The sequence below is a fragment of the Pinus tabuliformis genome, chromosome 9 (genome assembly GCF_031772625.1).
Source record: "Pinus tabuliformis cultivar Carrire ecotype Pingquan chromosome 9, CPIR1, whole genome shotgun sequence".
Lineage (NCBI taxonomy): Eukaryota > Viridiplantae > Streptophyta > Pinopsida > Pinales > Pinaceae > Pinus > Pinus tabuliformis.
Genome location: NC_142307.1, coordinates 1,684,795,640 through 1,684,807,180, shown reverse-complemented (window position 1 = coordinate 1,684,807,180; position 11,541 = coordinate 1,684,795,640). Strand labels below are relative to the sequence as shown.

The window sequence follows — 11,541 nt, the reverse complement described above, 5'->3', positions numbered from 1 at the left end:
AGCTTCGTTGTTCTTCTATTTGACTGATTCCTGCATTTTTTTTATTGCATGTATCACTATTCACTCAGATTTGCACCAACCATCGCACACACATTCAGATATGCTCGTTTACAACTCACCCTTGGGTAGATTTGGGCTTCCTTAGCCCGTTCTAGCTCTTCCTGGCATGCACTGCACATTTCTAGAACTCAAGGCTCTACTTTGGCTCTGGAATTGCACAGAGGATGCCATTGATAAGCTCCAACTGCTCACTGCGTATTTTCAAGAGCTAGTCCCACAACCTTGCCCATTGGGATTGCACAATGTATAGTCCCAGTCAGCATCAAAGCTAGACTAAACTGTGCATTGCACAATTCCAGTCATTAGCAAGCCACACTGGACTACGCATTGAATAGTTCCAGTCGTCATCACCTCTCACTATCATCTGAGACTACGCAGGGCGCAGATCCAGCTAACAATCCCTCACCTCTGAAACACAAAATTGTGCAATCTTGCCCAGCAGTTTCCTAGTTTGTTGCATGATCAGTCCTTGAAGTGCTTTTTGATTTCAAGCTAATATTTTCATGCCATGAGTGTCCTCCTTATCTCCAGGTACATTAGTTGTTGAGCAGCTTCTCAGCAATACAAGTAACATGGCTTCCAAGAGAGATGGATCAAAGGATACTATAGAAAGAAGCACTGGAGATGTAGTTGAACAGGTGTCAATGAGATTTTTAGTCTATACAGACACACAATTGTTCGTAGATATGGACATAAAGATAACATGGCAGGAAATTAAGGACATATTTACCAGAACCTTCAAGGGAGATCTGGAATATCGACAGGTCTATGTCAACATCCATAAGTCAGGCTTGTACAAGGTTACATGAAAGTACCCCACCTTCCCATGTGCGAACATCATTCACTGGATTGTCTCACATATCGATCTTGAGATGATGACATTGAGCAGTGCCAGTGGAACACAACTTGCTACCTTCAGGATGGAAAAATATCATCATATGTATCAGTTAGCACAACCGGCGAACCGCATGGATACACTCCTCTATACTCCCAACAATAATGTGAACACTAGAGACATCATGAAGCGTTGGGTAAAATAGTCATCAAAGTTCAGGTCGACACCTAATCAGGTCTACAAGACTAAGTCACTCAGAAAGGCCTACCAACTCTTGATCATTTTTGCATGTTGCTTTTACTATCAAGAGAGCATGAAGACCTTTCAACAAAATTGGGTGCTTGTGTTGGATCAATTGGAAAATGAAGGAAGGCCTTTCAACTAGTCAGATATGTTGGCTCTTTAGCTGAAAGTTCATGTGACTAATGCCTGAAATTCACCTAAGGATGAGTAAGCGAGATTCTATATGTCTGCGTACCTACTTGATGCAATCTGTACCCAACATCAATTTCCTAGCATGAGTTGGACATGGACACCATCATATGATGTTGTGAACATTTATTGTAAGTTGCTTTCTAAGTGCGGCTACCTGGGAGTCATGGCGAAGCTATCTGGCCACTTCATCACCCTGGTTTACAAGATGATCTTTGAGCAGGATCCACCTTGCATGTCCCAAGAAGTGATGCAGATATTTCTTAATATTGCAGATTGGTATGCCTCACCTAATGGCACCTTCATCAGGATGTTTGGCGGAGAGAAGCCTATGCATGTGCTTCCAAGGTTTGCCACAAATAAGTTGGGAATGCAAGAGGTTGTGTATCGCATCTCCATAGGGTTATCGGTAGGACTTCATAGGAGGGTCTACTCTTCCTTTTCGGATTGGATTGTACGATATCTAGAGCTTGAAGGATGTGGATGTCGGGACCGAGGACTTGAAGAAGTTTGAGTTCGGCACCAAGGATTTCAATCCACCCCCCTGCATATGCAAGAACCATTATGCGAAGGTGTATTATCCATGGATCCATGGGGCATGTCATTGGCCAGAGGAGGACCCTTGGAGGTATTGTGGAAACTCCTCTAGGCTTAATGAACCAGTCAGCATGGCTATAGAATGGAGAGAAGCTCTGCAGGCAGCAACACCACAGGAAGTAGCAAAAACAATAGTAGTGAGTAGAGAACTGGCGCTGGACAAAGGCAAGAGGAAGATTGCCAAGAACCCAAAGGTTGAGCAAAGCTACAAGTTCAGAGAAGATCATCTGGTTGAGAAAGTAGCTTTGGAAATAAAGGCCAGAGGTGACAGTGCAAAAGAAGAGTAGAATGGAGGAAGAGAGAGAAGAAAAGGTTGGAAGATGTAGAGAAGAAGTTGCAGGAAATGAAGAAGAAGTTGAAAGAAGAGAAGGAGCTTAGGAGGAGAGAGAGGGAAGAGAAGCAGAAACAAGAATAGGAGGAAAGGCAAGGCGCAATGATAGAGAAAAATATGTCGATACAGGTTGTGGAATCATAGCAGCCAGTAGATGAAGAAGAGGTTGAGCAGGTGCAAGTTTGGGAACTTGATCAACAGATTGAGCAAATGATTGAAGAAACATAAATGGAGTTGGAATAGAAGCCACAAGACCAAGATACTAACCTCATGCCGAGAACATCCGAGGTCACACCTCAGTCTTCGCCACCTCTAGAATTAGAACCAGTCTTGAGAGAACAAGGAGAGGTTGTTCTCCTTGATGATGATCCAGTGATGGATGTGTACAATCTGTCATTTAATGAGTCACATCAAAGGATTGTACAGGAACGAAGAAATAAGCTCCTGGATGATCACGCATCACTTGCACACATAGAGGAAAGGGTGATTGTGTTAGATGTTAGAAGACATCCAGCTGCCATGGCCAATGCTTCTAAGGCTTATGCAGAAGCCACGAGTTCAATTGTCAAGTTCTTGTTAGCAAAGAATGATCGGATGGCAAAGGACTTGCAGGGCATTATGAAAATAACATAATAGCTCATAGGATCTACTATGGCAGAGATGAGAAAAGCGATACTTGCTGAAGTATTGATCCTTGAGACCACCATGCTTAAATTGTATGACATAATTGTCATCGTGCACAAGGCGGTTGTCCATCTATATGGTTTTCAACAGTAGTGGATGAAGATTCTCCAAACTTTCAAAGACATACACGTTGCTATTACGAATGTATAGGAATGGAAAATGAGGTACAAGGGATCCCTGCTTTACTTGCATAAGATGATGAAGCTATAGGAAGAGCTAGACAAAGCATGGATTCGGATGTTGATCCGAAATTATGAGCAGCTCCCTCCGCTCATCACCAACATTGAGGCTTCCTATGCACGGTTGTTCAAGAGTCCGGATTTCATAGGGAGGACACACAAGATCCCTTCAATCGAATCCCTCACTCAAGACATGAAGAAGAACCAAGTTTTGTTGGAGGCTGATAGGTACATGGAATAGTTGATGCGAGAGGCCACTAGCAATGACTTGCAACCGAGCACAGAAAACACGAATAAGTACATCGGTGGGCCATCAACACTTAGGAAAATGCTACGCATGCTCCAACATGAGTTAGACAGAGGTTCCAGAACCATATACCTGGAAGCCATGGAGGCAAGAGTTTGTTTCCATAAAGACATCACCAAACAGTATAGGGACATAATAGCGCAAGACCAAGCTTGCTATCAATTCGTCACCGAAGACCATCAAGAGGATGTCGTCAAGTTGGTCTTTCCCCAAGCTTCTGAGTGATGGTTTTTTTCTTGTTAGGCTGACTCAAGCCTATTTTGTCCCACATGGGTATATGTGGAAATTGTATTATGATTTCTAAATATATTGTAAGTGAAATTCCAAGTGTCATTATTGGCATGTGAACAATCATTATGTAATGTAAAGAGTTATTCGTAAAGGAGTCGAAGAGTCATGAGGGTAGTCAAAGAGTCAAAGGGGAATGTCAAAGGTCACCCCACCCTTTGTTATATATAGGACCTCATAACTCATAGTACGGGCTTTTGGGAGCCAAGCTTTTGGCTAGGCATTTCTTAGAGAAGTCTTGGAGAGTATTGTGATAAGCCTTGGCTTCTCCACGATGTAGAGTGAGTACATCATTTTGGAGGAGCAGGCGATGTTGACTGTAATGTTCCACTATTGGGGCTAGTGGTTGTCAATGGTGTATATATGGATGAAATTTTCACTTAATCATATAACTAAGCTAGAACTTTTTCATGCATATGTTGTTATTGTAGTCTGACTATTCTAGTTACTTTAGCAATGTATGTTATTTAACTTACGCATTTGTGTATGAACTATTTTGTATGGAATTGTATGAATCTTATTAGAGACTTTTTTTGTATTAACCTATCACTTTGGATTGTGGACTATTTTGCTTCCATCCTATGATGTCATTCCGCTCGTGTGTTCCTTCCAAGCTGCATACTATTACAGTCTTTTAAGGGACACTTCATTTTCCCCTCTATGTGTTAGAACCCCCATGCATCTCACTTGACTCACTGCAAGGTCACACACTTGCTTCCGACAAATTTATCATACTTACCTCTACGCACTACCATGGTCAAGGCATTACTTTACTACTCACTATTAGGACTCCTACTCCAAACGGTCTGAGGTCTAGGTTGGACTTCTTACCAGGGAGATCCCCTTGACATGTTGGTAGGTCCAACACCGTCAACAAGTGATTTAAGCTCTGATACCATGTAGAATTTTCTTGTAAATTCAAACGACATATTATAATATGTTAAAACAATTGACTTGAATCTACTCTACTCATCAGCAAAAACTAAAATTGATAGATGAAATCACGAAGCAGAAAAGGAAGAATTTCAATCACACATAACACAATAATTTTATGGGGAAAGCCACAACTAAAAACCCCTACTATCTGTATATTGCATTAATATATAGATGGGGAAAGCCACAACTAAAAACCCCATATTTAATTGGGAAATTCCTCATCCATAACTACGCAATCCATCCATAGGTCTTCCTCTGATTGCATGCACCATCAATTTAATCTAGATGATTTTACGACTGGTAGTACACTGTCCCTGAACTCTAATCTCAACTAGGTATTTCTCAGAACTGTTATGCATGAGTTATTTAAGAGTGAATTATCAGTTATTTGATTGATCATTGCATGTGAATTAAATCCAAATTTATTCACTTGACCTCTCACTAGTTCCTCCATTAGTTAGAACTATTTTAATTGAATTTAACTCAGTTAAATTGAATTAAATAATTACAATTCAATAATAACTCAACCTAGCCCCTAAAATTTAGGGATCACTCTACATGACTCTATATAGACTCCCAACTCGAATTTATTGAGCAACTAAGTTAGAATTAGAATTAGAATTAGAATTTAATTCATGGCCAAATTAACTTAGGATTTTTGCTGATACTATTTTTAACATTTAGCAAGTAATATAAAAAGTGAGACAATTTGAATTACCTGTATTTGCATGTACTTCTTGTTCTCTCAATGTCTAGCATATTTTTCTCATCCTTTCTCTAGCTTTCTCTCGTATTTCCTTTACGGATGGCAATTTCTTTCCATTTCTAGATCCAAATCTCCAATCTCCAATGGTTATTGTGAATCTGTGTAACTCCCATGCCTATTATTTGTCTATGAAAGAATGTTTGTTGTTTTTTTTTCATGGTTGAATTTAGAAACTAAACTATTTGTTGATAATAGAGGCTCCATCAAGCTATAAGCTCGATCGAGCTCTTGAGCTGTATGATCCGCCATCAATACCATTAAAAAAAAGTTGGTAAGGTTGCTAGCGGGTTGGCTTTTTAATGGCTCGATTGAGCCTTTGAGCTCGATCGAGCCACTAGTTAACCACAGATGTCGCTTGATTGAGAGTTTCTTTAACGCTCAATCGAAAAATTTTAATTTTTAATTTAAGCACTCAATAAGATAAGCTCTTGAAGTCCTAAAAATTACAGTTTCAACACCTCTTCTGTAGATTTCTTTGCAACCCCATTTTTTACCATATCATATTTAGGGAAGAAATTGTCTTTAAGTGGCAGCATTGAACACATTGGATTTGAGAAAGAATTCTCTATCCAATGACATATGAATTTGACACTTTCGAATTCATATGATATTTTTGTCTAATTTCTTTTAAACATAACACTTGTTTTTTTTTGGACAGTTTCAAAGTGGCTGAATAAAAATTCAATAACATAAAATATACACAAGGATTTTTTTTCAAAAAATACCACTATCTTCGTTTACGAGTCCTTCAAAAGAGTACTCTTGGTTTTTCAATTTATTTAAAGAGTTGAAAAAAATCTTAAGTGAACACATCTTCAAAATTCAATTGAAATATTACTTGACCAACTTCGAAAAATAATAAAAAATATTATTTTGCATAAAAAAAAAAAAAACAACAACAACAACAACAACAACAACAACAACTACTAACTTGTAATATGAAAAGCTTATTTTTGTCTCTGTAGAGCACGCTCATATATATATATATATTAAAAATTACACTTTTACGACTTAAGTTATGCTAAGTGAGCACATCATATATTGCATTTAATGGAAAATTGAGAGATTATAGGACATTAATTTTTTTAGCAAAAAACATCGTTTGGACAACAACATAATTCTCCACATATTGTCTTTTTACTCCCAATCAAAATTCATAATTCTTATATGAATTTTGAGAGGTGCAATTCTATAAAAGAGGAAAAACTTGAAATTGCAAAGACATATATTGCATTTAATGGAAAATTAAGAGATTATACGACACTAAATTTTTTTGCAAAAAATATCGTTTGGACAACAACATAATTCTCCACATATTGTCTTTTTACTCCAAATCAAAATTCATTATTCTTATATAAATTTTGAGGGGTGCAATTCTATAAAAGAGGAAAATTTTGAAATTTCATCACCACATTTGGCTCAAAAGTGTAATCCATCTTCACGCTTTCACCCACAAATCTTTTTTTTTTTAATTCTTATTTAAGAACATATCTTACAACATATAATCATTAATTAATATCAGTGTTGAAGCTAACTGTTCGGAGGTATTATATACGGAGTTTCTAATGTCAATTAAAGGTGTTTTTGAGTGCGGGTAGCGATGTGAACCAAGTTGTGCGAGGTTGTTGTAGGGGTATTTCACAACATATAATCATTAATTAATATTAGTTTCAAATGTCAATGACTGAGGGAGTTATTGAGTCCTGAAGTAGTTGTGCTAATAAAGTTGTGCAGAGGTGGTTGTGCATGTGCGGAGGTTATGTGGAACTAAATAAGAATTGCAGAGGTTGTTGTGCATGTGCGAAGGTTATGTGGAACTAAATAAGAATTTAGTTATTATTAATAGTGGTTACAACACTTCGAGACAAAAGATGAAACTGTAGGGTATACCAAGTGAGGACCTTTACCGGTTTCTGATTTGCATTTGGCAATTTCTTACCTAACTATCTTGTGCAAAGAACTGCAAATGCCGGTAATCGATTGGGCATTATTAAATGTGGAGCTTTCAATGTGAATGACTCGAGACATTATTGAGTGCGGAAATAGTTATGTGGACAAAGTTATGCTGAAGGAAAAACATTCTCACATAATTATGCAGAAACAAAAGCCAATAACAACATATCACAAATGCCAAAAAAACATTCTTGAATAATGATAAAACGCTAATAATGAAATGTACCATTAACCATAGAAACAAAGACTATAGTGCACCTTACCTATTCTTAACTATTCCCTTTATTTTATGTATTCTCAATATTTATTCTAACCTTAACTATTCCCTTTATTTTATGTATTCTCAATATTTATTCTAAATTTAATGGGGAATAAAGGAGAGAAAGAATTCACATTTTCAAAAGGAAATGTATATCATTCATCATGGTTGCAATCATTTCAGAGTAACATTGTACACTAGGTAATAAAAAGTCCAAGGTACCAAATTCCGAGTGTAACGGGGAATAAAAAAGAGAGACTTCTCTTTTTTATATAATTCATCAGGGTTACAATGCAATCATTTCAGAGTGACATTGTCCATTGGGTAGCGGAAAATCCAGGGCACAAAATTCTAACCGTATTTGACTTGGTTCTTGTTGCCTTGGTTAGAGAGAAGCCTGCAAATGTAGTTGGCAATTCGAACTTTAACATTCGCGCTCATGGTAAGATATTTTTCCAGAAAATTAGCTACTGTAAAATTCTTGTACTAGTTTTAGGTTTTTTTTTTTTTCATATAAGCTAGGGATAGTCTTAATTTTAATTTTGAATGGAAGAATAATACGATGTACATTAGTAAACTATTTCTGAGATGGTTTAATTCTTAGGATGGTATTAAATTCAGATAAAGTGTAAGTCAGGTATAGACCTTTGAGCGGTAGATATTTGTTTCGTGCTCATTGTAAGAGATCCCATTTCTTTTAAGAAATTTCTTATAACAGCTATTGTACAGTGTTATTTATAGTTATGAATTTAGTTTTTATTATTTATTTATTTATGGTTAAGGTTTTTTAAAATGGGTTATTTTTTTAGAATTGTATTAAATAATTTTGGGATATTTTTTTAAGATAGCCTTTATTTTTAGGTTTTTTTTTCATATAGTTTAAATTAGTTGGTTTTTTAGAGTTAGTTTTTTTAATTTTTTTATAAAATGTAAATTAGTTGGTTTTTTTTGAGTTTTAGTTTTTAATTTTTGTTTATTAAGTATAATTTGTTTATAAAACTAATTAATTTATGTGAAATTTAATTTACTTTGATTTTTTAGAATTTAATTTATAATTTTTTCATAAAATTAAATTAATTTAGAAAACTGAATAATTTATGTGAAGTTTAATCTCTCAAATCTCATTGTTCAAACCCAAAAAAATACCATCTGCTAATTTGTTCAAACCCAAAAAAATGCCATCTGCTAATTTGTTCAAAGCCTAAAATACAATTATCCCTTAAAATATAATTCCAAACATATAAAATGTAAACTAGTTGGTTCGAATCCAAAAATCTAAAATGTAAATTAGTTGGTTCAAACTCAAAAATACAATGATCCTCTAAAATGTAAAATGTCAGCCAATTTTAGTTGGTTCTAAAATATAAACTAGTTGGTTCGAATCCAAAAATCTAAAATGTAAATTAATTCGTTCAAACTCAAAAATGCAATGATGCTCTAAAATACAAAATATCTGATTATAAAATATAAAATGTCAATTAGTTGTAGATGATTTGTACGAGATTTTGTTCAAACCCAAAAAAATGCCATCTGCTAATTTGTTCAAAGCCTAAAATACAATTATCCCTTAAAATATAATTCCAAACATATAAAATGTAAACTAGTTGGTTCGAATCCAAAAATCTAAAATGTAAATTAGTTGGTTCAAACTCAAAAATACAATGATCCTCTAAAATGTAAAATGTCAGCCAATTTTAGTTGGTTCTAAAATATAAACTAGTTGGTTCGAATCCAAAAATCTAAAATGTAAATTAATTCGTTCAAACTCAAAAATGCAATGATGCTCTAAAATACAAAATATCTGATTATAAAATATAAAATGTCAATTAGTTGTAGATGATTTGTACGAGATTTAGTTTTGAATGATTGATTTATATGAGATAAGATGTAAATTTGTTTTATTTTATTTGGAATAAAAATAAAAATAAATAAATAAATTTAAACCGGTATTAAAAAGTCTGTTTGCTGTAGTTTAACTGGTAATTATTATGGAAATGAAATCTCACTGAACAGGAAATCTTGAGTTCAAATTTTGTGATGTGAGAAACTAGAAATGATGAAAATATAATCCTACCAAACTTATAAAAAACAAATACCAAAAAGAAAAATAAACTAATCTAACAATTTAACAGCAATAAACTATTCTAAGTTATAAACATATTCTAAGTTATTAACACAATGGTAATGAACCATAATAAACTATTCTAAGTTATAAACACAATGGTAATGAGAAAGAGGAAATACATGTTTGCAAACAATTAAATTCAATAACCATACGCTGAGAAGGGTTAAAACTTCAAAACATAAGAAGCTTGCCTGTACTAAAATCAAGATCAAAGTCAACAGCAGGCGGCATTAATTATGGCAATGTCAATTGAAGGTTCATGGTCAAATTTGAATGGTCAGAATCAAAGGCTAGAGTGATATTCTTCAATAAGAGAGCTGTCCTGTTTGAAAACCAAAATAGTTTCGATCTTTATAGAATTTTTGTTCTGAGGTGGAAAATTCAATGCCTTGTAAACCATATATTCTGAGTTACAAGCATCTGTAGACAAGGCAGAAACAGCACGAGGATAACTTTCAAAACTGAGAATGCTTCATAAATATACACAATTATTAATATGTCAAATGATGTAATTGACAGTCAAAAGAATATAAACTGCGACCAATTTAACCTCGATCACACAATCAAAGAAAAATTTTCAATGACCACTCACCACCGAAGTAAGCGCTGCAATGAAAACATGCACAAAAGTCCAGAGTAATTTATATCTGTTTCTCTTCTGATTTTTCTACATGAAACTAAATCCTCCACCCTACAAAACACACCAATATTTGGCATCTTGACCTACCTAATGTACACATAATCTTGACAATATAGGAGAACTTCAAGCAAGTCCAACAAGCTTTTCACTAATTTCCCATAACTTTTTAGCTTTCTCGGGATCACTGGCTTCTTCAGATAACTGATTCTCAAAGGAAGCCGAGTTGTTATTCCAGCTCCAATATACACCGGACTTGGTCAAACTTGGATTACTCACAACCTGTATTACATACAATTAAATCAGTTTCTTAAAAGCAGGGACTGCAAATAAGATGAAAGTTACTAAATTCCACTAGAACATGAACAAGTAGTTAATACCTGTGCAAGCCTTTTTCCCGCTTCCTCCTCAGAAACGAATCCTTTAGTAATGTATTTTTGGAAAGGTGGAAAAAGAAGCCTGAACAGAGGAATATGCTCGCGGAACAGTCCTGTAGTAGCAATGCATCCTGGGTATAGTGATGCAAATGTAATGCTAGTCTCTTCATGATATCTTCTGTGAAATTCCTGCATGGTTAGCATATTGCAAACTTTGCTATCCTTGTATGCTTTAGCTCCATCAAACTCACCCCCATCGATCATGGGTGAGATGTTGACTCCATTCAAACCACCAGCAAGCCCTCTCAGGTCACCTAAATTAGCTTTAGGTGGGACATTCCCAGCAAGAGTATTTGTATTCCCTGTTGTGAAAGATATACATTAGAAAGATTATCAGTCTCCCTGCCTCAGAAAAGGAGTGGAGATTTCAGTATTTTAAGGTAACTCAGTCACTTCATCCTAAACAAATAACTTAATGATAAAGTTTCTGCACAGCTTTCTGCAAGTTCCATACAAAAGTTTAATTGTAACTTTTTACCACCTCTGCATTATTTATATTATTATTATCCAATTTTAAGGTCACAGCCAAGCTAGACACCAAATTGGTGTATAAGACCCCTTGTTTGTGGGACAAGAGCAGTTATTTGATTGCTAAGTTTACGAAGGCATACAGACTCTACCCCTCTGGTTTTGGTTTTTAACCTGTGACCTCTTAACAAGAAACACATGCTCTTAACCATTAGAGTCTTAGACCAACTCGAGCTCTATTGAATAG

At 35.3% G+C, this 11,541-nt stretch overlaps 1 protein-coding gene across 1 annotated transcript; it reads right to left on the bottom strand.

Annotated features, from left to right (window-relative positions):
- Positions 1 to 10,201: 10,201 nt before the first annotated feature.
- Positions 10,202 to 11,152, bottom strand: LOC149155347 (protochlorophyllide reductase B, chloroplastic). Its single transcript, XM_089445415.1, has 2 exons — positions 10,770 to 11,152; positions 10,202 to 10,671 (listed from the first exon to the last, which is right to left on the bottom strand). The coding sequence occupies exons 1-2, from the start codon at positions 11,028 to 11,030 to the stop codon at positions 10,516 to 10,518; spliced, it is 417 nt and encodes a 138-aa protein (XP_089301541.1). The 5' UTR covers positions 11,031 to 11,152; the 3' UTR covers positions 10,202 to 10,515.
- Positions 11,153 to 11,541: the final 389 nt, after the last annotated feature.

What these genes read in the sequence shown, in the direction of transcription:
- LOC149155347 (XM_089445415.1), bottom strand. Translation starts at nt 11,030, where the DNA reads ATGATCGATGGGGGTGAGTTTGATGGAGCTAAAGCATACAAGGATAGC. An exon ending in CGGGAAAAAGGCTTGCACAG is followed by an intron (nt 10,672 to 10,769) that starts GTATTAACTACT and finishes TATGTAATACAG; the next exon opens with GTTGTGAGTAATCCAAGTTT.